This window comes from Antennarius striatus, chromosome 17 (assembly GCF_040054535.1).
Source record: "Antennarius striatus isolate MH-2024 chromosome 17, ASM4005453v1, whole genome shotgun sequence".
Lineage (NCBI taxonomy): Eukaryota > Metazoa > Chordata > Actinopteri > Lophiiformes > Antennariidae > Antennarius > Antennarius striatus.
Window position 1 is genome coordinate 17,931,703 of NC_090792.1, and position 23,477 is coordinate 17,955,179.

Consider the following 23,477-nt stretch of genomic DNA (forward strand, 5'->3'; position numbering starts at 1 on the left):
ACACACACACACACACACACACACACACACACACACACACACTCCTACACAAGCGCTGCTGTTCAGATTGCGCTAAAGTGTGAGTGGGCGAGTGGATGTAGACAACAACACTCCGACCCGGCAGACTCTTCTTCCCGTCGCTTCCGTTTCCTCCCTGAGTGTGAATCTGTTGATGCTGCAGGTGAGGCGGCGTGCACAACGGCGTGCGCAACGGCGTGCGTGGCGTGCGTGCGTGTGTGGTGGTGGCGTGCGCAGTGAGGTTTCACGCCGCTTCGTGCGTCCAGCTTCTGCAAGAAAAGGGTTTGTGCTGCTCCACTTCATCGTCTCCTCGGGCTGAACAGCATCATTCATATTTAATGAGGCGCCGCTTCAGAGCTCATTCTCTCGTGCCGCGTTCTCTCGGGGTCACGTGACTTCGCTGGTGGACGATGAATCACAGCGCGAGACGCGCTAAATAAAACCTTGGAGTCTGACCCGTCGCCACTTCTCCAAATCCAGCGTTGATGACTGTGCAGTTCTGCTTTCTCTTTTGAATCCACTTGTTTTCTACTAGCGTTCACAATCAACCTCCTGGAGACGAAGCTCCGCCCATTCCGGGACAGGAGGGGGGTCATGTGACCCAAATCCGATTCTGAACGATGTTTTGGTTTGGAAAATTACCAGATAATTCTCCTCCACATCTCATTATCGACGCTTTTTGAGATGCTTGCCTCGGTCACATGACTACCTTCTTAAAGGGGCGGCTCCGGCTGCTAACACGGAAAACATTACCGCTAAATTGAAGCTCCCAAGATAGCAAAACCAACAAATCGTTGGTGCGAAGTTACAAGGACGCTGCTAATGAAGTTGCACATTGGATTCAGTTTTTTATTATTATATATAGAATAATTTTTTTTTAATTTTTGCTGATGTTTTCATGTTATTTTGTTGTATTTATCCATCACACCTTAAAAAAACGTTCCATGTAGTCTTAACGTTTAATCGTTCCATGACGCAAAAAAAGGTTGGTTTAAAGTCAGATTCAGAGGAATATTAGAATATTTTTACGTACAGAAATCCCTCTTTTATTCCTGTCTGAACGTTTTGGTTGTGTTGTTTAATGATCTGCATTCAGACCAGTACTTCCAGTTCATGCCAGTAATCCCAGTGCATTTCTTTTGTCTTCCAGGATCCCGCTGGCATCTTTGAGCTGGTGGAGCTGGTGGGAAACGGCACCTATGGGCAGGTTTACAAGGTAAAGAGCTCCTCTTTCATCTTCATCGAGAGGCAAAAAAAGGACGTGCTGGTGGGGGTAAAAGAGGCTCATGGGAGAAATGGAGCGAATGCAAACTGTGATGCTTTCAAAGTGCTTTCTGCTGGATCTCCTTTCTCTTCTCTGCAGTCAGACTTTCAGGAAGTGCTCGTGCTTTTGTTGTGACGTTTTGACGTCAGTGCGGTCGGCAGTTTCTGCTCTCCAGCGCTCGTTTAAATGCTATCTACGGGTCCATGGTTCCGCCGGCTTCCTCTCCCGCTCATGATGGCTTCCTGTTCCTGATTGGACCAGTCGCTGACGTGCGACCAGTCCAATGTGAGATGGTTTGGACAGGAACCATCTGATTATGAACAGAGGTCAGAGGTCAGGACGTGTAGCTACGCTTCCTGATTGTTCTGACTCCATGTTTCAAACCCGGATCTGAGTCCAGAACTTTAAACAGAACCACCCCCCCGCCCCCGGTTCGGTAAATGGAAACCACAGAGCTACTGTAGTCACAGTGGGAGGGCTGGAAGGAGCCATCAGTTGGTTGGTGTTTGTGTGTGTGTGTGTGTGTGTGTGTGTGTGTGTGTGTGTGTGTGTGTGTGTGTGTGTGTGTGTGTGTGTGTGTGTGTGAGTGTGTGAGAGAGACTGGTGAATAATTAAACAGTGTGTAGAGCACTTTGCCTGACAGGAGGTGTTCTGTCATCACAGGAGGAGACTGGTTGTTTCTTCTCTCTGCTGCATCACAAAAGTGGAGTCACTGGTATCAGAGACCGACACACACACACACACCAACACACACACACACATTCACACACACTTTCACACGCACACTCACACACACATTCACACCCAGTGGACTTGTTTCTCTGAGGAGGCGGTCGATGAGACCAGGCTAAGCGTGTCGTGAGTCTTGTATCTCTTGTAGACTCTGTGTTCCTTCCTGTGATGAGAAATGAGACATGAGGAAATACAGCGAGATGAGATGTGATGAAGTCTGATTAGATGTGATGAAGTCTGATTAGATGTGATGAAGTCTGATTAGATGTGATGAAGTCTGATTAGATGTGATGAAGTCTGATTAGATGTGATGGAGGCTGATGAGATGTGATGAAGTCTGATGAGATGTGATGAAGTCTGATGAGATGTGATGAAGTCTGATGAGATGTGATGAAGGCTGATGAGATATGATGAAGTCTGATGAGATGTGATGAAGTCTGATGAGATGTGATGAAGGCTGATGAGATATGATGAAGTCTGATGAGATATGATGAAGGCTGATGAGATATGATGAAGTCTGATTAGATGTGATGAAGTCTGATTAGATGTGATGAAGTCTGATTAGATGTGATGAAGTCTGATTAGATGTGATGAAGTCTGATGAGTTATAATGAAGAAGTCTGATGAGATGTGATTAAGTCTAATGAGATATGATGAAGTCTGATGAAATGTGATGAAATCTGATGAGATATGAAGTCTGATGAGACTGATGAAGTCTGATGAAATGTGATGAAGTCTGATGAAATGTGATGAAGTCTGATGAAATGTGATGAAGTCTGATGAGATATGAAGTCTGATGAGACTGATGAAGTCTGATGAAATGTGATGAAGTGTGATTGTAGAGTATTTAGGCTTTAGAATGATCTGGTTTAAGGAGTCAATACAACTCAACGGTGTGTCGGTTAGGACAGATGAGCACCTGCGGGAGGTTCCACTTAAATCTTTTATTTTTAAGGTTGGTTGAACTGGTTTAATCTGACAAGGGAATGGTCAAAGACAAAAGGATAAAGAATATTATCTCTACTTAATTCCTAATTCCATAATTTACACCATTAATAATCAAAAAGGTCATTTAACTCCAAATATAAACACTATAAGAAGAAGATGAACTTCATTAATCCCCTTTACGGGGAAATTAATATTTTCACTCTTTTTACATGCAGGACACACAGTATTGGTAGGATACACAGTACTGGTAGGATACACAGTATTTGTGCAGGCCCCCCTGAACACACACCACACAAGGGACCTGCGAGCATGCAGTTAATTTCACAGCCCATGGGGAGGAAGAGAGTGAAGGGCAGCCACTTCAGGTAGCGCCCCAACTGAACAACTTGTAAGGGGACGGCGCCTTGCTCAAGGGCGCCTCGGCAGTGGCCTGGAGGTGAGTTGAGGCCTCCCACAGTCCGATGTTGGATGTCTGGCGGGAGCGGGAATCGAACCGTCGATGTCTGGTTGGAAGACGTCCGCTCTACCGCTGAGCCACTGCCGACCCTAATAATCAAGATAATCAATCATCACTGAAAACTCGATTCAAACACTTCCAAGGAAGGGTGAGGCATCCACACGCTCATTTGTTCTCCAGAAGTAAAGGAGTGGCCTGGCTGCTAGCCTCTGGGCTATGCCCACCCAGGAACAGGAAGGCTGGTAGGAGTGGGGCGGGGATTTTCCGTCCAGGTAAAGGTAGAGGGAGCGAGAGAGAGAGGGCTTGGGGGATTTTTCGCAGTGACGACATGTGATGACGTCTGATGACGAAATGCGATGAGTTGATGAGGTGTGACGTTAATCAAAGAGACAAATGCCTTCTCTCCTGGAATGAGAAAGACCCGTGATCAATCGATCACCAGATCAATACGCCAGTCAGTCAGTGAATCAGGGGACGTTTTAAGAGTGGTCCTGCCCGTTCCTGCCCCTGATGGGGCAATATAAGGAGACAAACAGCCCTTCCTCTCCTCAGAGAACTGCAGTTCCCATCAGCCCCATCAAATATTCACAGCATCGGAGATGAAGAAGAGGAGGAAGATGGAGGAGAGAGGAGGTGATTAATTATTCAGCGTCACTCTGTTCTCTATTTATGGTCCTTTTAGAGCAGCCAGTGCAAACTATATATACACACCCACTGGACAGAGGCCCCGCCCCCAACACACCTCAGAGAGAGGAAGACTCCAAGAGAGGGACGAAGGAATGATGGAGACATAAAGAGTTCACGCTGATCACACACTAAAGCATGCGTGATGCGGCGATGAGGGCGGGGTCGGGGTCAGGGTTCGCGCCCACCGTCTCACCATCAAAAGCGACGGAGGTGCTTGTTGCCGTGGGAACAGCAGATGTGCTCGCCCCCTCCACGTGCAGCCACACACACACACACACACACACACACACCTGGCCGACGTCCTCTCTGTGTCCCCCCCAAGGCTACGTGCTCCACTTACCCACAATGCACCAGCGCAGGGCCATTAAGACACTCTTCAGACCTCTTCATCAGAACCCCCCCCCCCACACACACACACACACACACACCTGCTCTTTCTCCTGAGTGAGAGCTGATTGGCTGATTGTCTGAGTAGGCGGGGCAACGGGACAAACATTGAGCTCGGTTTTTTTTTAATCCGACATTTGAAGCACTGGGATTTCTTAAGGTTTCGACACCCATGCATCCAGGTGCGATTACGTATCGTCTCCATGGCGACAGCTCTGCCTCGAGTCCACCTGACCCTGGATCAGCTGTTTGTGCGCCGGTTGTTCGTTAGCTTGTCGCTCTGTGAGCAGCAGCTTAATGAGCCGCTTCATTCAGTCGCGTGATGGATTAAACCTCCAGCAGCTTCGGCCGACGTTCGATCAACACGCCGGTCGTCAATAACAACCCCCCTGGACTCCACGCATCACCGCCCCCCCCCCCCATCCTCCATCTCTCCTTTATCTCCTCCACCTCTCTGAGACTCTCCTCCTATATTTCTTGGCTTTGTCGAGGCCTTTGTCACTTTTATTTACTGCTTCACTGAATGCACACACACACACACACACACACACACCTACACACACACACACACACACACACACACACCTACACACACACACACACACACGTGCTACCAATCATTTGAATGGTTGGATAAGAGGACTGAGGGGGCGAATGGCGCTGAGATTGAAGAAGCCAACTCAGCTGTAAACCAACCCGACTTCCTGTTTCTCTAGGGTCAGCTGATGCGGTCAGCTGATCCAGTCCTACAGACCTGATGTAATGCTTTCACTTTTGAAGCGGGTTGTCAACTGTCCAACCAATCAGAGGTCAGGAAAGGTGCGGATTTATTCTTTAGTAATTTTTCATTGGCTGAACACTTAATATAATTTTTTCTTCCCTTTTGATCGATAGCTTCTCGCTATTTCTAGCCAGCGTTAATAATTCATGTGTTTATATTCATGTGTTCACACCACCAGCAGTCTCTTTTTTATAGATTTATAGATTAAAATAACTCCTAATCTGCTCACTTTTGTTCAGGCAGGCCGCTCAGACGTCCCACTGTCCTTGAATGCAACAACAAGTCGAGGCCGTCTTTGCTCTCGCTGTCCCCCGGCTAAAAGTGGGATGGTAAACGCATCCAAAACGCCAGATTAAAATCTCTCAGGTGATTCTATGTATCGGATGATAATCTGACCATAATCTGGTGTGACTCAGCCTTAAAAATGTTTTTATCCGAAGCATCTCAAACAAGTTTAAACATAGAATCTTGAGATAAAGTCAGTTTCATTTCATTCCTAAAAGTTAGGACAGTTTCTTGCGACCTTGCAGCTGAGACTCACCCCCCCCACCCCCATCTCACCCATCGGGACAACAGCCTCTGATTGGCTGTCTCTGTGTGTGTGTGTGTGTGTGTGTGTGTTTAAGTGTCGTTCCCACTGTAGTACTGCCAGCCAAGACTGTTGCTAGGATACAGCAGGAAGTGTCCTGCATGGTAAATGTGTCTGAGGTCACGGGAGGGGGGGGGGGTCTCGTGTGTGTGTGTGTGTGTGTGTGTTCAGTGGTAAAAGGCGATTTGGTCCCCGTGAACACAGGCACTGGAAGGGACGACATTCTGTCAGCGACATGCTAACCTGTTAGCCTGTGCTAGCACGGCTAACACGCTAAAGTCACTTTCATCATTGCGTGTTGACAGTTGTGTTTGTGAGAGGTCGCGCTTGTCGTGGACATGTGTACACATCTGGAGGATATTCTCTGAAGAAGAGGTCTCCGTGTTGCCATGGTAACACATTTGTCCAGGGACGTAGCGAGGAGAGAGATGGACCGGGTAAAGGGGGGGCGGGGGGGGGGCTCAGACTTGTGAAGAACATTTCACAGAACATTGATCTGTGGAGCCTCCTGTCGTCTGATTGGTCGGTCACAGGAGCGCCGTGTGACCCGGAGAGAAGAAAGAAGGCCTGAAAGAAGGGAAGACATCGAGAGGGAAATAAAGAGAGGGGCGAGGAGGAGAGGGTGAGAAGACGGGAGGGTGAGATAATGAGAGAGAATCAGAGGAGTGAGAGAACGCAGATCTGGGTCAGGACCAGCAGGATCTCAGCGTGAATGGATCGGGGGGGGGGGCTTCTTAGAATAAATGAGTCTACTATTGTCTCAAATCTCTCAGCAACAAACTGTTCCTTTATTATAATAATAATAATAATAATGATGAGGATTTCAGGAAATGACCTTATTTGGAGGCCTGATTTTGACGAGTCAGGTGTTCGAATGAAGGCGGAGTCAGTGTCATGATTAGACGTGCTGTGATTCGTCCTTCGTCCTGTACAGGTTCTGACTTGTGTTCTGTTCGTTTGAGGTTCTGACTCGTTTGCTCTCCTGTAGAGACTCTGACTCGTTGGAGGTTCTGACTTCTTCTCTGTCTTCTGGAGGTTCTGACTCGTGTCTCTCCGGAGTCTCTCTGAGCTTCCTGCTTGTGGCTCCAAAGCTGTCGCCGTCTAACAAAGCCGGTCCCTGTTCTGATGGAATTGGGTCAGACTGATCCGAATGACAAAGCCCCTCCCCCGCAGAGTGTGTGTGATCGCTGCTCGACACAAAGAAGGAACTTTTACTCACACACTTTTAAGTTCTGGGTTCAGCCAGTTTAACGGAAGCTTTGAGCTGGTGGAACGTTGAGAACATGAGGTCCTGGTGCTGAAAGGGCCCCAGGGGCCCAATGGGACTCAGTATGGTTTAACATAAGCCAGTTAGCCCCTTTAGCCTGTTAGCCCCAGACTGAATGATATTTAATGTGTGTCGCTACCTGCTTCATCATCTCCATCATCGAGATGGAGATGAGGAGGCTCCATCAGAGGCTCCTCTCTGATGGAGCCTCCTCTTCACACATTAGAGCTGATATAAAACACTTGTATATTTGTCAGAACTGTTTAGAGGTGAACTCAAGAGGAGACGTGGAACCGGAGGACGGGTTCTCCGTGGGTCGATGGCCCGATCGATCGATCGGTTCTTCTCTCCTCACCGTCTGTCTTCTGCTCGTCTGATCGTCTCTCCTCTCCCCCACCATCAGGGTCGCCATGTTAAGACGGGGCAGCTCGCAGCCATCAAGGTCATGGATGTCACCGGGGTAAGACGCGCACACACACACACACACACACACACACACACACACACACACACACACACACCAACCATGTCATCTTAAAGTGAGTCAGTGTATGTGTGTGTGTGTGTGATGGAAGAGAGTAAATGAGGATAGGTCTATTGCCATGGTAATATTAGCTGCAGACGTGAGGACAGCAGTGAGGTCTCAGGCATGTCTGTGAGGACGGAGGGAATCTCAGCTATAAATAGAGCTCCCCTTCGTCCTCCTCCTCCTCCTCCTCCTCTTGATGAATGAGTGAAGGAGACAGTTAACACAGCAGCTAAACGTGTAAATGATTGTGAATAAATCCGTTCAAAGCTGATGGAGATGAGGCTGTTCATTAATAGCTAGATTGCCGCGTGGACGTCAGATCAGAGTTTCTGCTCCAAACTCCGTCTGGAATTCATCTGGGATGAAGTTTACAAAGTTTATAAAACTGCTTTTCATGGAAAAAATATTTAAATAATTAAAATAGAATTTTTTTTTAAAAGTAAATCTGGTCACCTTACTGGAATAAGTTGATATTTAGACTGGTTTTCATAAAATTCCAGGTCAGGTTTGGGGTCATTTTTGACTGTTTTCAGATGTAATAATGGAAGTCTGATGGAGGAATGTGGACAGTTGGGTGGGTGACATCATTTTTAAGGTGGTGACATCATCATTACAGTAGTGACATCATCACTGGCTGGTAAAATTCTCTTCAAATTGCACTCACTACGGTTTTTCTTCCACATCCATGATGTTGTCATGACAACATATTCAATCTTGCATTAGTGCTAGCGATGCTAATCTGAAAGCCAACAGGCCGTGTGGTTCCAGTGCTGCTTCAATGAGTCAATATTTTCAAGCCTAATTAGATACGGCTGATGCTGATTGGCTGATCAAACCTCCAGTCAGATTGCTCCTCTGCTCTGATTGGTTGATTCTTTTGTAGATTTTTTTTTTAAAATTACATACTACTAACTAATTCTATTAATTAGTATTAGTACTGTGAATATCAAACATAGATAAAATATTTTATTTCCGTTGTTTAACTCTTTTTTTTCAGGATGAGGAGGAGGAGATCAAAGCAGAAATAAACATGCTGAAGAAGTACAGTCACCACCGGAACATCGCCACGTACTACGGTGCCTTCATCAAGAAGAACCCTCCCGGCATCGATGACCAGCTATGGGTACGTGTGTGTGTTTGCATTTTTCAATCATCAGGCATTTACGTCTCAATTAATTTCAATTCAAAAAAACTTTATTAGTCCCCAAGGGGCAATTGAAAGCACATAAAGCAGGATAGGAGTCAAAATGCAACCATACAGTGTGAACATAAACAATAAACATAAATAATAATTAAATAATAACATAAATATGAATACAATGTTTATGTTAAATAATAATTCAAAACCTAGTTAGTTCCGAACATGTGACATGAATGTCTGTAGGAGGCACTGTGGAGTATATAGCCACGCCCTCTGTCCTGACAGCCTATCAGATCACAGCAGGGGTTTTTATTTTTATTTAAAATAATATTATGAGAATCTGATTCAACTTTTAAATCAATTTGAAACAGAAAAATAAAGTTGTCTCAATAAATTATTGAATTATTTTATTAAATAGTGATGAATAAAAAAAACAAATCTGTTTTTTACTGACTGATACCATCTGTTGAAGGAGGACAAATGCATGTTTTTGCTTATACTAAATATTTCTGTGGTAAATAAGTGGCCTGTTTGCTAATTTGGTGTGTTTGCAGCTGGTGATGGAGTTCTGTGGAGCCGGATCAGTGACGGACCTGATCAAGAACACGAAGGGGAACTCCCTGAAGGAGGAGTGGACGGCTTACATCTGCAGGGAGATTCTCAGGGTGAGTCCCGAGGTTCTGGACTAGCGCCATGCTAGCATGCTAAAGTCACTTTGGGTGTCAGTCCTGGCTCTGATTGGTCACAGTGGCATATTTGCACATATTTGATGTAAGCAATCAGTAAACATAGCAACAGGAAGTGTTCCTGGTGCCCCACCGCCACTCCTGCTAATGCTTCTAGTAGGTTAAAACCCCTGATGGTCATTCTTCTACTCGTGTGTTGTTTATAAGAAGAAGTCAGAGGTCATCTCTGCTGTCTGCCTGCCTTCATATTAGTGATGATGCTGCAGCATCACTGTGTCTCGGCCTGCAGGGTCTGACTCACCTCCATCAGCATAAAGTCATCCACCGAGACATCAAAGGTCAGAACGTCCTGCTGACGGAGAACGCAGAGGTCAAGCTAGGTCAGTATGACCCCACCTCAACTCCCCAAACAAACTGCTCCAGGATGGATCCTGTTGGATCTAGTAAAAGCTGCAGATCTGAAGGTTTCTGTGTTCCTGCTCCGTAGTGGACTTTGGGGTCTCGGCCCAGCTGGACAGAACCGTAGGACGGAGGAACACCTTCATCGGGACGCCCTATTGGATGGCACCGGAGGTCATCGCCTGCGACGAGAACCCCGACGCCACGTACGACTTCAAGGTGATTCGCCCAGACTGATGGAGACTGATGTGATTGATCGGTGATTGATCGGTGATGGGGCGTGTCTGAATGCTGTGTGTCTGTCCATTCCAGAGTGATTTATGGTCTCTGGGGATCACAGCGATAGAGATGGCTGAAGGAGCACCACGTACGTTCCCTGCTATATTTCATGCTATCCACACTTCATGCTAAGCTAGGTTTTATGCTAATTATACTATATGTGAAACTACGTTTTATGCAAACTAAACTTTGCATGTTGGAACAAATCATTTTTGTTGCTCAGGTCTTGCTTCAAATTCTGCAGAGTAACTAAATTCTTCAGCAATAAAAAAGATTATGTATTGATCAAGTGAGCTCTGTTTGCTGTGATTATTCTCTTTGCTAATAGCATGTATCTCGTGTCTTTAGCGCTGTGTGACATGCACCCAATGAGAGCCCTCTTCCTGATCCCACGGAATCCCGCCCCCAGACTCAAGTCCAAGAAGTGGTGAGTCGTTCATCCACGGTACGAGTGGGTCGGGGCTTCAGTTTCTGGACACCTGGTGACTCTGTGTATGTGTGTGTGTGTGTGTGTGTGTGTGTGTGTGCGTGCATGGTTCCAGGTCCAAGAAGTTCCAGTCCTTCATCGAGAGCTGCCTGGTGAAGAGTCACGGCCAGAGACCGAGCACCGAGCAGCTCCTCAAGCATCCGTTCATCCGGGACCTGCCCAACGAGAGGCAGGTCCGCATCCAGCTGAAGGACCACATCGACCGCACCAAGAAGAAGAGGGGGGAGAGAGGTGAGTGACAGAGCGACACAAGCTAAACTAAACTATCATCGCAGAAAGAGGAGGAGGCGGTCACCCTGTTACCATGGTAACACATCCAGATTTCCTTCCAACCAGTGGAAGGAAGGTAACCATTTAAGGCTGGGTTGCCTTAAGTTGGACACTAAGGTGACATGATCGTCTTTAAAAGTCGCGCTTTTATTCTGAAAACCTGTAGCGGTCCATGTAGAAGAGCCAGGAAGAATAGGGGAAGCTGGTACCGAATGGGTGTAAGGTAGAACGTCTTCCCTCACTGTGTTCTTCATTGTTCCTCTCAGATGAGACGGAGTACGAGTACAGCGGCAGCGAAGAGGAGGATGAAGATCGGGACATGGGGGAACCGAGGTGTGTGTCTTCACTGGTGCGCCAACATCATCATCATCCTCACTTATGTTGACTCCTCGCTCATTCAGAACCTGTCTGCCTCGTCATTCACAGCTCCATCATCAACATCCCGGGAGAGTCCACCCTAAGGCGGGATTTCCTACGGCTCCAGGTGGCCAATAAGGAGCGCTCTGAGGTGCAGCGGCGGCAGCAGCTGGAGCAGCAGCAGAACGAGGAGCACAAGCGTTTGCTGCTGGCAGAGAGACAGAAGCGCATCGAGGAGCAAAAGGAGCAGAGGAGACGGCTGGAGGAGGTGAGCATCTAATGCTGCCTCTGCTCGTGCTAGCAATGCTAAATGGAAGCTAAAAGACGAGCATCAACTATCCCAGTTTGGCAGACTACAATAGAACCTGGTGTCCAGTATGGAGTCTGGGGTCCAGTATAGAATATGGGGTTCATTGTATAGTCTGGGGTTCAGTGTAGAATTTGGGGTCCAGTATAGAATATCTGTTCCAGTATAGAGTCTGGGGTCCAGTATAGAGTTTGGGTTCCAGTATAGTCTGAGGTCCAATATAGGGTCTTTGGTACAGTACAGAGTTTAGGGTCCAGTATAGAGTCTAGGGTCCAGTATAGAGTTTGGGGTTCAGTGTCAAGTCTGGGGTCTAGTATCGAGTCTTTGGTCCAGTATAGTTTCTGAGGTCCAATATAGTGTCTTTGGTCCAGCATAGTGTCTTTGGTCCAGCATAGTGTCTTTGGTCCAGTATAGAGTCTTTGGTCCAGTATAGAGTCTTTGGTCCAGTATAGTTTCTGAGGTCCAATATAGTGTCTTTGGTCCAGCATAGAGTATTTGGTCCAGCATAGAGTCTTTGGTCCAGTATAGAGTCTTTGGTCCAGTATAGAGTCTTTGGTCCAGCATAGAGTCTTTGGTCCAGCATAGAGTCTTTGGTCCAGCATAGAGTCTTTGGTCCAGCATAGAGTCTTTGGTCCAGCATAGAGTCTTTGGTCCAGTATAGAGTCTGGGGTTCTGTATAGACTCTGGATTCCAGTATAGAATCTGGGATCTAGTATAGAGCTTAAGATCCAGTATAGAGTCTGGGGTCCTGTCGGTCCCTGCTGTGGGGTCCACCGTTACCATGACGATGCTAACGGTGATGCTGGATCTCCTTGCAGCAGCAGCAGAGGGAGCGTGAGCTGAGGAAACAGCACGAGAGGGAGCAGAGGAGGCGCTACGAGGAGCTGGAGCAGCTCCGTCGAGAGGAGGAGAGGAGGCACGCCGAGCGAGAGCAGGTGCCTACACTCACCAGCACCGCAGGAACACACCTCACAACTGATGACATCACTTCCTCTCTGAATTCACTTTATAGATATTACAGCTTCATCCTCTCAGTGAACTCACAGCAGCTCCTCTGCGCTCAGACCTCTTCCACTCGCTCCTTCTCTTTTACACGCAGAGCCTCCTCCTTTGAGGCGTCCTCCTCAGCAGACGATCTAACCTCCTCTCTTTGTGTGTCTGGATGCTTTCTATCTTCTTGTGTGTGTTTTTGCGCCTCCATGCTGTCAGGAGTACATTCGTAGGCAGCTGGAAGAGGAGCAGAGACAGCTGGAGATCCTCCAGCAGCAGCTCCTGCAGGAGCAGGCCTTACTGCTGGTAACCCCCCCCCCTCCCCACTACCACCACTACCACCTCCACATCCGTGCTCTGTGGCCCCCCCCCTCCCACTGCATGCAACTGGGTGTTACCTGAGATTGCCCTAGGAGCAGAAACAAGCTTCTAATGTTGTTGTTGGATTAACTAAAGGCTGGATCAAAGCGGGTTCCACAGAAACCGAACCCAACTTATATAGAACTGATTTTTTTAACACTTTATTGATCCCCGAGGGGAAAATTGCTCAATAATAACAGGTGTAGACATGCTGAACTCCTGTGACTTTTCACATAATTATCATCCTGTCATCACTTATCATCATCATATGTCATCGTCTGAGCTGGAATTAAATTAACTCTTGCCAGTTTTAAAATTTGGAAGTTTCCCACCTCCTCCTGTGTCTCCGCCTCCTCCACACAGACGCTGGACCTAGATTTCACTTATTCAGACTTGCTTCAGGGGTCACAATGTCAAGGTCCACCAGATCTGGGGTCCATTGAATTCTCCGGGCATTTGAGGACACCTTCTGAGATCCAGCCTAGTGAAGTTCAATAAAGACCATCACCAGGATGTGTTGAAACCTCTCTCTGTCCCACCTTCTTCCCTCCATCCTCACTCGTGTTCCCAGTTGTGGTCGTTCCAGTTCTTTTTGCATGATTATCTGAATTCAGGTCTCCTCTCAGGAACAGGTCCGATTGTCCTCCTCCGTCACACCTCCTCTTCCTACTCTCCTCTTTCAGGAGTACAAACGGAAGCAGATCGAGGAGCAGCGGCAGGCAGAGCGTCTGCAGAGGCAGCTCCAGCAGGAGCGAGCCTACCTGGTGTCTCTACAGCAGCAACAGCAGGAGGGACGACAAGCCGAGAAGAAGCAGCTGTACCACTACAAGGATGTCAACAGTCCCATCGACAAGCCAGCCTGGGCTAAAGAGGTGCGTCATCTGGGGACCACGCATTGGATCATGTGACCAGTTACCAATATGACTGTTGAAGAAAATACCACACTGAATACATTCATTCATTCATTCATTCATTCATCATCTACCATACATGCATAATAGTACCTTGACATACGATTGACTTGATATACGATATTCTTGAGATACGAGCCATCACTCCGTCCATATTTTGTTTGAGATACGAGTGGAAGTCCAAATAACGAGTAGCTTTTCCATATAATTAATTATACACTGATGAGTATGCATGTCTATTGGTTGATTTTTTTTTCATAAATTAGAAGGGGGTTGGGGGTTTTTTCTTTACAAGACTGGAATGTATTAAAATGATTTTAGTTATTTGTAAATCAAGAAAATTCCTTTGAGGTACAAGCAGATTAACTTATGAACTCGGTCACAGAATGAATTAAAAACTAGTTATTACTGTATCCTAGAAACCAGTGGGTTCTCGCTTTCCTGTAGGTCTTCCTAGAAGCAGGCATGCTATGGACAAAGTGATAAGACCTGGTTAACAACAATATTCCTTTGATAATCATGATATGATGTCAGTTTTGATGTCATTCCGCCTCTATGCTGATGACATGCTGCTCTATATCACATTTGAGCAAAACCAGTTGTAGCCATGTTGATGGAAAACACTCAGATACCTCCACCATCACCAAAACCAGAACAGCCAGGAGCTTTATATGACATAAGACTGATCACATCACAGTGACATCACCATATAGGCTATGGTCTGCCTGAGCTCACTTCTTCTTTCAGAGGCCCCAACGGTGACAGGTTTGCCTGAGACTGGACCATAATCTACTTTATTAGTGGTTTATGTTTGTTTCCCTACACAACCGTCTTTTGTCCAACATTTTAATTTGTGTTTTTGTGTTTTGTTCACTATTATTTTTGTGTATCATTAACCTCCTGTGACTCCTAGGTCCCGAAGCAGCAGAATGCTAACCCTCCCCACCCCCAGCTACGACATCACCAGTCATTCAACCAACCGGCTTCATCCTCTGGCCCTCATTGTGAACGCAGAGCCCAGGCCCCTAGGCGAACCACATCCCATGGTGCCCAGCTCCTCTCCGCCCACCTCCCCCATATCAATATTCCCCTGGACCTGGGAGAACCTCTAGATCCAGGTCTCAAGCAGGAGATTAGTCAGCAGGTCAGAGAATTTAGGGCTCAGAGGCAGAGCCAGAGGGGGCGTAGTCCATGTAGAAACCAAGAAAAAGCTGCTGGAAAAGGACCCGGTATGAGCTGTAAAGAACATTCTAGTCAAGGCCATCCTAACCCAGTTCTCCAACCTTGTCCAATTGGGCCAAGTAATCGGAGAGAAAACCCCAGAAGCAGACCTGTCTCTGTCCCGAGTCAGGTAGCCCCCCATGCCCCAAGACAGGTCCAGAGACCTCAGTCTGGATCTACCCCTCTCTCCATCCCTGCACTCAAACTGGTTAGTAACCTAACTCGTAGCAGGTCGTACTCACCCTGTCGTAGAATAGATGTAGATGTAGAACCAGAGTATCAGGGAGGTTGGCAGAAAGGGATTAGGCCAGCCGTCAGCCACGAGGCCCTCCGAGTGGCGTCGGACTGGGAGGTCACAGCACGTGACCCAACCAATCACCTTTCTCAATCCTTCCCTGTCAACGTTCTCTCCTCCGTTTTGTCTAGACGAGCAAACTCGCCTAACTTCCTTCAAGTCCCCAATAACAGTCTTTTCCCTGCTTTTGGTAGACATGGAGGGTCTGGTAGAAATATCTCCCCAAAGTCTGATTTCAGTTCATCTGCCTCAGCAGATATCCTTCAATACCGCCTTTCTGCAGACAGGAAACAGAACAGTCCCTCCTCAGGCTTTTTATCCAGCTCTCAGGGCAGCACCTATTCTTGGAATGGCCTTTCCTCTAACAGCTCTCCACTGGGATCCCTCTCCTGTTCCTTATCATTCTCAGACTTTGGGTCAACCAGCACCTCAAGCTCTCCATTCCGTCCTGACGATCTCATGTCCAACATGACCCATGAGTTCTCTCCACCCATCTATCTACTCTCCGCCAACTCTTTTGCCAAACCTATCCTCATCTCACCTGCCTCTACTCCACACAACTCCCCGTATGGCTCTCCATTTGGATCCCAGACCGAGATCTGCACCAGATCTGTCGACCACTAGAGTCTTCATAGCCCACATATTTGTACTTCTGTATCTGTATCTTCGGTATCTTAACACATACGTACACTAAAACTGTTTGCCAGTTTTTTAGTGATGATTCAGTTCTGATGATGGGGATAGGAAAGGATAGGATAGGATGACTTTACTGATTTCCAAGGAGTATTACATTTGCCACCAAGGTCAACATACATTGACAAGATAGGGACAAGTAGAGTAGATGCTTGCCTCGGTCATATGACTACCTTCTTAAAGGGGCCGCTCCGACCACTAATACAGAATACATTGCACTAAATTGAAACTCCCAAGGTAGCAAAACGAAGAAAAAAACAACATTTGCGCAATGCTATGAGGACAATGCTAATAAAGTTGCAAACACATTGGATTCACGTTTATAATTGTATTTGAAAAAATCGTTTCTATGCTGGTTGTATTATTTTATTTTGTTGGATTTACCCACCGTACCTTCAGGGCCGGTCTGTTAAAATATTGATTGACGTTAAACCGGTTTGTGCTGCAAAAAAGGTTGGAAACCGCTGCAGTAGACAACATTTGACAATAAGTAGATATGTTCCAGCACTGAGAACACAATAACATCTAAATTTCATTTAATGATGTTCCATCAGTGTTTTCTGAAAATTGAACCCTAAAAAATAATTCTCACAACGACAGAAGTACAACACCTGTAAACAAACATTCTGACATCTTTCTACCTTTGACCTTTCACACTGGAATTGTTCTCCACTGGGATCTATAGCAAAGGTGATATTCAGGGTTAGTCCCACCCACCCCTCAGTTATTAGAATCCCACCCCCTCCATGTCCTCCACTTCACCCAATCAGCACAAAGCACCATCACCAGCCCCCTCCCACAGGCACCAGTGTCATCCAAACTCTCTGGAGGTCAGTCTGCCGCTCCGTCATGGTGATGGTTCGGTGAACGGTGGCGGGATCCTTCCAAATAAAACTACACCAGTCCTCTTTCATTAACTTGTCCTTTTTGGAGTTGTTTACATGTTGCCTCTTAAAACACACATACCGTCGCTAGGCAACCAAACCAGAGCGCTGCAATGATGAATGATTTAGTTAAGCTGTTAGTACATGGTACGGTTTATTTTTATTGTTGGGTTTTGGTTGAACGGGGTCAAATTATCAGATGTGACTCAAAAAAGATCTACTTCCTGTTTGCCATTTGAACATTTCTGGAAGAGCCTGGTGTTTTTCTTTTGGTTTTCAGACCTTTTTCTCCATTTGTATGCAACATGTAAACAACAACAACCTACTAATGTTGACCTTGTAGTGTCTATGGAAAGAGCTAACGTCTTCTCAGAGATAAAGGGATGACGATCGCCATCTGATTCCGTAGATAAAATCCAGTCGCGGCTTCTGAATGAGTCTTCATCATTGCTTCTTCATCAGTTCATTTCATCCCAAATGAACATCCAACTAAATCCCTTGGAATCTTTGCGCCGCTACACGCCTGTTAGCCGCCGCGGCCTAGCATAGCCTCTAAATCACACAGATTTGAGAAACTGACACAGTGATGCGTAGTTGTTCTGATCCAGATCATAATCTGTTATAATCACAGATTATGAGCTCATGCGTGATTACAGGAAGATCTGAAGGGGATGGTTCTGTTTGCATGTTGTTGGTCTGGGCGCTATCGGCAGGATGCCCCACTAATCCAGGACTCAACCCTCCACCAATCGCTGATCAGATTGCTTAGAGGGATTTTGGCTTCTTTTACCACACATCACTTAGTCTGGTAATCGGATTACTCTGACTAGAGGGATTTCTACCTCCCAAACTCCTCAGATGTTTGGTGTTTGTTAGCATTGAGGAACAAAAGCAGCACCAGCGCACCCCACAAGCTGGAGGATAGCCATTAGCTTTGCGGCTAAGGCTGGCCCGGTTTACTCTTCCGTTCACAGGCCAACTAGCTAGCGATCGAAGATAAGGTGAGGCAGGTGAGGACAGGAAATCCTTCCACCGAATCCCTCGGGGTGAGATCTCAGAGCAGGGCGTGGTTGAGGGTTGTGGGGCTTCCTGGCGGGTGGAGCGTGGTGATTGGTCGAGCCCGTGTGCTTTTGCTTTGAGTGACGGTGGTGTCACCTGCTTCAGGTGGAGGAGAGGTCGAAGCTCAACAGGCAAAGCTCTCCGGCGCCGCAACACAAAGCCACCAACCCCGCCTCCGACCCCGCCCTCCCTCCCCGCTCCGAGTCCTTCAGCGGCAGCGGCGTCGGCATGCACTCCGCCCATACCCCACCCATCAACCGCCCCATCGAGCCTCAGGTTTGTGTGTGTGTGTGTGTGTGTGTGTGTGTGTGTGTGTGTGTCCTGCGAACATCAGAATCCATCTTCGCTCCATGAACTCTTTAAATTCTGAATCGATCACTCCTAAATCGCTCCTTTTCTGTTTTTCTTCATCCATCCGTCCTTCGCGTCCCATCATCCTCTCCTCCAGATGGCCCACCTGGTTCCGGTGAAGACCTATTCCAGCTCCATGTCCGGCTCACAGTCCCTGCAGGACCAGACGACGGGTTCGGCGCTGAGCGAGGGCGTCGGCGTCTCCTCCCCCAGGCCCGAAATGCCCAGACAGAACTCTGACCCCACCTCTGACATCCCACACGCCACGGGAAGGGAGGACCGGGACCAGGACCGGGATAGGACGGCCTGGCTGAGAGAGGACGACATCCCACCAAAGGTCAGACAGGAAGTGAATTGTGTCACATGACCAGGCGGTTCCACCTTAAAGATCTTGAGATGAGCTCCTTTCTGTTTTTTTCCAGGTCCCCCAGAGGACCACGTCCATCTCTCCAGCTCTGGTCAGGAAGAACTCCCCTAACGGAGGAGGTGGGGGTCTGGCCCCCCGTGTCGGTTCTCATCTCATACGGTCCAGGTAGAGACCAGGACCTTCTGAATTTCATGCAACATGAATAAATATGAGTTGAAGGAAGGTTTTGGTGTTCATTTCAGCAACCCGGACCTGCGGCGCTCGGAGGTCTCTCTGGACGCCATGCTGCAGAGAACGTCTTCCAACTCCTCCTCCTCCTCCTCCCCTTCATCTCAGGGAGACTCAGCCGAGAGGAGAGGTACGACACAAACGCACCCACATCCAGACAGGCTAACGCCGCTGTAGCGGGTCGCTGTCAGACGCAGTTCTGCTCCGATCAACCTGTCCGATGTGCCCCGTTACCCCACAACCCCCGGGGAGATGGAGGAGCGAATACGAGGGAGGGGGTTTGAAAAGGGGGGCGAGCAGGGAGATGTCAAACGTCAGGCCCGAGGGAGATTCAAGATATGCATGACGAACGGCTGGCAGGGAGAAAGGTTCACCACGTCAGAGCCAATCAGATGACGGAGAGGGGGAGGGAACAGTAGCAGAGCTCCAATCAATCAATCAATCAATCAATCAATCAATCAATCAATCAATCAATCAATGATCAATAGATTGCTGGCTTCTTTTAGGGCATTTCTACACATCCAGAGCGTCCCAAACAGTCCAGGTTCACACAGTGAAACAGTCCAGGTTCGTACAGTGAAACAGTCCAGGTTCGTACAGTGAAACAGTCCAGGTGCACACAGTGAAACAGTCCAGGTTCACACAGTGAAACAGTCCAGGTTCACACAGTGAAACAGTCCAGGTTCACACAGTGAAACAGTCCAGGTTCACACAGTGAAACAGTCCAGGTTCACACAGTGAAACAGTCCAGGTTCGTAGAGTGAAATGTGATGATGAAGCCATCAGAGTGCGTTGCATCACTAAACTCTCTCTGATGGAGCGTTTCCTTTCTTAACGCGTGTTCCAGGTCAAGCGAAGCAGAAAGGTTCCCCTCCAGCAGCCAATCAGGAGACCAAACCCAAACAGGAGGAGGGGCGTGAGTCGGCCCGCCCCAGCAGACCTGCAGTGAGTCTCTCTCTGTGTCTACGATCCCGTGGGAATCAGATCTCTTCTTCATCTGCTTCTTTATCTCTCTCTCTTCCTCCCTTCGTTCTTCAGAGCTATAAGAAAGCCATAGATGAGGTCAGTGACTCTGAGACTCTTTCTTTCATCCCTCGCTCCTCAGAGCCCCCCCCCCCTTTACTAGCATGGTGAAGCGTCAGACGATCACGTCTGTCCCTTTAAAATCAAACCTGAGGCTTTTCTGACCACAGTGTGTGTGTGTGTGTGTGTGTGTGTGTGTGTGTGTGTGTGTGTGTGTGTGTGTGTGTGTGTGTGTGTGTGTGAAGAACACCTGAACAGTCTCTGAATCTCTTTTCCTGTTTCTTTGTTGTCACGGTTACTGGTCAGGAGGAGCTGGTAAGCCCACCGTGTATGATGCCCCCGACACCCCTCCGCATGATTTGGTCCGATCCATCAGTTGGGTTGGAATGGGAGGGGGGGGGGTGAGGGGAGGAACCACGGGCCTGTTGGCATGGGGGTGTTCGTTAGCGCTGATCTGGGACGTCACGGACTGAACGTGTCGCCTCAGATGAGCTGCTTTCTTTCGTTTTAGCCAGAATCCTCCTGTCATGATGGTTTGCCCCCCCCCCCGCCACCCCCACCCCCACCCCTTTTGCTCCCCTCATCCTCGTTTGGTCTCTTCCGGTTGAGATTTGGAGGAGACAGAAGTGATGACTCCTCTTCTCCTGCTCCTCCTCTCTGCAGGACCTCAGCGCGTTGGCGAAGGAGCTCAGGGAGCTGAGGGTGGAGGAGGGCAGCAGACCCCCAGTCAAGGTGGGCGGGGCTAATGAACCCGGACCGACCCCCAACACCCCTACATGACACAATGAAAATATCTATCTTTAGGTGTACCATGACCCCCCAACACCTGACCCCCTACCCCACCCCCCCACAACACTTTACCCCCCCTTACTTCAGCAGCCTCTTCATCACTGTGTTCACCTTGCTCTTCCTCATGAAGGTGACGGACTACTCATCCTCCAGCGAGGACACCGACAGCAGCGACGATGACGGCGAGACAGTGGGACAGGATGGAACTGTTGCCGTTAGCAACATCCCCCGTATCATGTAAGTCCCCACCCCCTCCACCCCCTCTGTTTCTTCTTCTGCGGTGTCCTGGAGGTCGTCCCTTGACTCTCGGGTGTTCCTGCGTTTCAGGCCGGCGGCGCAGAACAGCGGCGAGTCGTACGGCGGCCTGAGAGACGACGCGCTGGGAGAAGCTTACCACAGCTCCAAGGACGGGACTCTGGTGGTGAGAGAGGTGATGAAGGCTCGCCCTCCTCTCCCTCTCTGCTTCCTCTGGACGCTCCTCAAACGTCTCTTTGTTTCCGTCAGGCGGAGGAGAGGAGGAGGCGGGGCAGCCACACCGAGAGCAACGGCTTCGGTAACCACGGTAACGTGGGGAACCTCCCTGACCTCCTGCAGCAGAGCAACTCGCCATCGGCCTCGCCCACCACGGGCCTGCGTGACCTGGGAGACGTTTCTGAGGTCGGACACGCCCCCCGCACATATAATTAAATACTCATGTTTAAATTTTTAAAATCAGTAAAATAATTAAACATTTTTTTCTATTCTTCTCTCTCACAGTTCGGTGTGGGCGGGTCCAAAGCGTCCTTCACGCCATTTGTCGATTCTCGGGTCTACCAAACCTCACCAGATGAAAACGATGACGAGAACTCCGCCGCGGGTAAATAAACCTTTTAACAATTTACACTCAATAACATGAACAAATACGCAAACTGGCAACCTAATATTACCAACACGGGTGAAACGGACGCAACGGCGCAGTTCCAGCGGAAACCACTGGGGGCAACGCAGCTATTGATCAAGCAGATAGATAATAGACCAGGGTGGGCAATTTTAATTGCATCAGAGGGCAACATCAACAATAACTTGAATTTAATTCTGCTAAACTTTCTTCCGTTGCAAAATATAGTAAATTTTAATATTTTGAATAGCTGATTATCGGAAGAATAGAACACTCTGGGACTATTTATATTAAGCTACTTGAAATTGAGTTGTTTAATTTATTTAATTTGTTTATTTAATTTGTTTAATTTGTATACCCTGTCACGTGGGCCGGGCATGGATGTACAAAGGGCCAGATTTGGCCCTTGGGCCGCAGGTCTGTGAAAGACAGACAATTGTTTGTCTACTACAAAAATTAATTCTTTGTGCGTCTTTGTCTCCATCTTCGTCTCCTATCTTAGCGATGTTTGCTAACGAGCTGCTGAGGCAGGAGCAGGCCAGACTAAACGAAGCCAGAAAGATCTCTGTGGTCAACGTGAACCCGACCAACATCCGACCTCACAGCGACACGCCCGAGATCCGCAAATACAAGAAACGCTTCAACTCTGAGATCCTGTGTGCGGCGCTGTGGGGTGAGTCTGTGGTCTTTACTGGTCTCTACTGGTCTCTGCTGGTCTCTACTTGTCTTTAATGGTCTCTGCTGGTCTTTTTTGGTTTCTGCTGGTCTCTGCTGTTCTTTTCTGGTCTCTTCTGGTCTCTTCTGGTCTCTGTTAGTCTATACTGGTCTCTGCTGGTCTCTGCTGGTCTCTTCTGGTCTGGTTTTAACTCTGCCATCTGTCTAGGCGTGAACCTCCTGGTGGGAACGGAGAACGGCCTCATGCTGCTGGACCGCAGTGGACAAGGAAAGGTCTACAACCTGATCACCAGACGGAGGTTCCTGCAGATGGACGTCCTGGAGGGGCTCAACGTGCTGGTCACCATATCTGGTAGGTCCAACGTAGGAACAGGAGGTGTTTGGTTCTCCTCTTCCTCCAGAGAATCTGATCCATTCTAGCTCTGTTCTCAGGAAAGAAGAATAAGCTGCGGGTCTACTACCTGTCGTGGCTCCGCAACCGGATCCTACACAACGACCCAGAGGTGGAGAAGAAACAGGGCTGGATCACTGTGGGAGATCTAGAGGGCTGTGTGCATTATAAAGTCGGTAAGCACCTGTGATCGTATCCTGGTTGGTGGTTCTGGTCTAGTTCTAGTCTGGTTCTCAGGAGGGACCTGAAGGTGTTTCTTGGTTCTCACCTTTCAGTTAAGTACGAGAGGATCAAGTTCCTGGTGATCGCCCTGAAGAACGCGGTGGAGATCTACGCCTGGGCTCCTAAACCCTACCACAAGTTCATGGCCTTTAAGGTACGGCGGCACCGGCATGAAGGCGCTTCACGACGGGACGGATGCTCACCGGTTCTCTTCCCTTCCAGTCTTTCACTGAACTGCAGCATCGGCCTCAGCTGGTCGACCTCACGGTGGAGGAGGGTCAGAGGTTAAAGGTCATCTACGGCTCCAGCATGGGCTTCCACGTCATCGACGTGGACTCGGGCAACCCGTATGACATCTACGTCCCGTCACATGTGAGTTTGTTGTGATGTCAGCAGGTTCTGCTCACGTCGGATATCTGTGTAGTTTAAACCCTCAGTTCTGACTGACAGGTCGTGTGTTTCCTCTGTGTGTTCAACTAAACAAACCAGAAATCAATGTAAATAGAGGTTTTAATCTAACAGATTGTCATCCAGGTTTAGTTAAAGCCCCTAATCT

At 48.2% G+C, this 23,477-nt stretch overlaps 1 protein-coding gene across 1 annotated transcript in view; it reads left to right on the top strand.

Moving 5' to 3' along the window:
• The window catches only part of LOC137610714 (TRAF2 and NCK-interacting protein kinase-like), a 34,828-nt gene that overhangs the window by 3,731 nt on the left and 7,620 nt on the right, over positions 1-23,477 (top strand). The window contains 31 exon segments of the mRNA XM_068338481.1: positions 1,169-1,234; positions 7,534-7,590; positions 8,657-8,782; positions 9,355-9,465; positions 9,776-9,866; positions 9,974-10,104; positions 10,198-10,252; positions 10,513-10,591; positions 10,707-10,882; positions 11,188-11,254; positions 11,348-11,546; positions 12,404-12,520; positions 12,795-12,881; positions 13,562-13,807; positions 14,760-15,275; positions 18,104-18,274; positions 18,447-18,686; positions 18,772-18,881; positions 18,959-19,074; positions 19,792-19,889; positions 19,983-20,006; positions 20,631-20,699; positions 20,887-20,993; positions 21,084-21,186; positions 21,261-21,413; positions 21,513-21,612; positions 22,136-22,306; positions 22,517-22,660; positions 22,741-22,875; positions 22,975-23,075; positions 23,144-23,293. Coding sequence (XP_068194582.1) covers positions 1,169-1,234; positions 7,534-7,590; positions 8,657-8,782; positions 9,355-9,465; positions 9,776-9,866; positions 9,974-10,104; positions 10,198-10,252; positions 10,513-10,591; positions 10,707-10,882; positions 11,188-11,254; positions 11,348-11,546; positions 12,404-12,520; positions 12,795-12,881; positions 13,562-13,807; positions 14,760-15,275; positions 18,104-18,274; positions 18,447-18,686; positions 18,772-18,881; positions 18,959-19,074; positions 19,792-19,889; positions 19,983-20,006; positions 20,631-20,699; positions 20,887-20,993; positions 21,084-21,186; positions 21,261-21,413; positions 21,513-21,612; positions 22,136-22,306; positions 22,517-22,660; positions 22,741-22,875; positions 22,975-23,075; positions 23,144-23,293 — 4,116 coding nt within the window.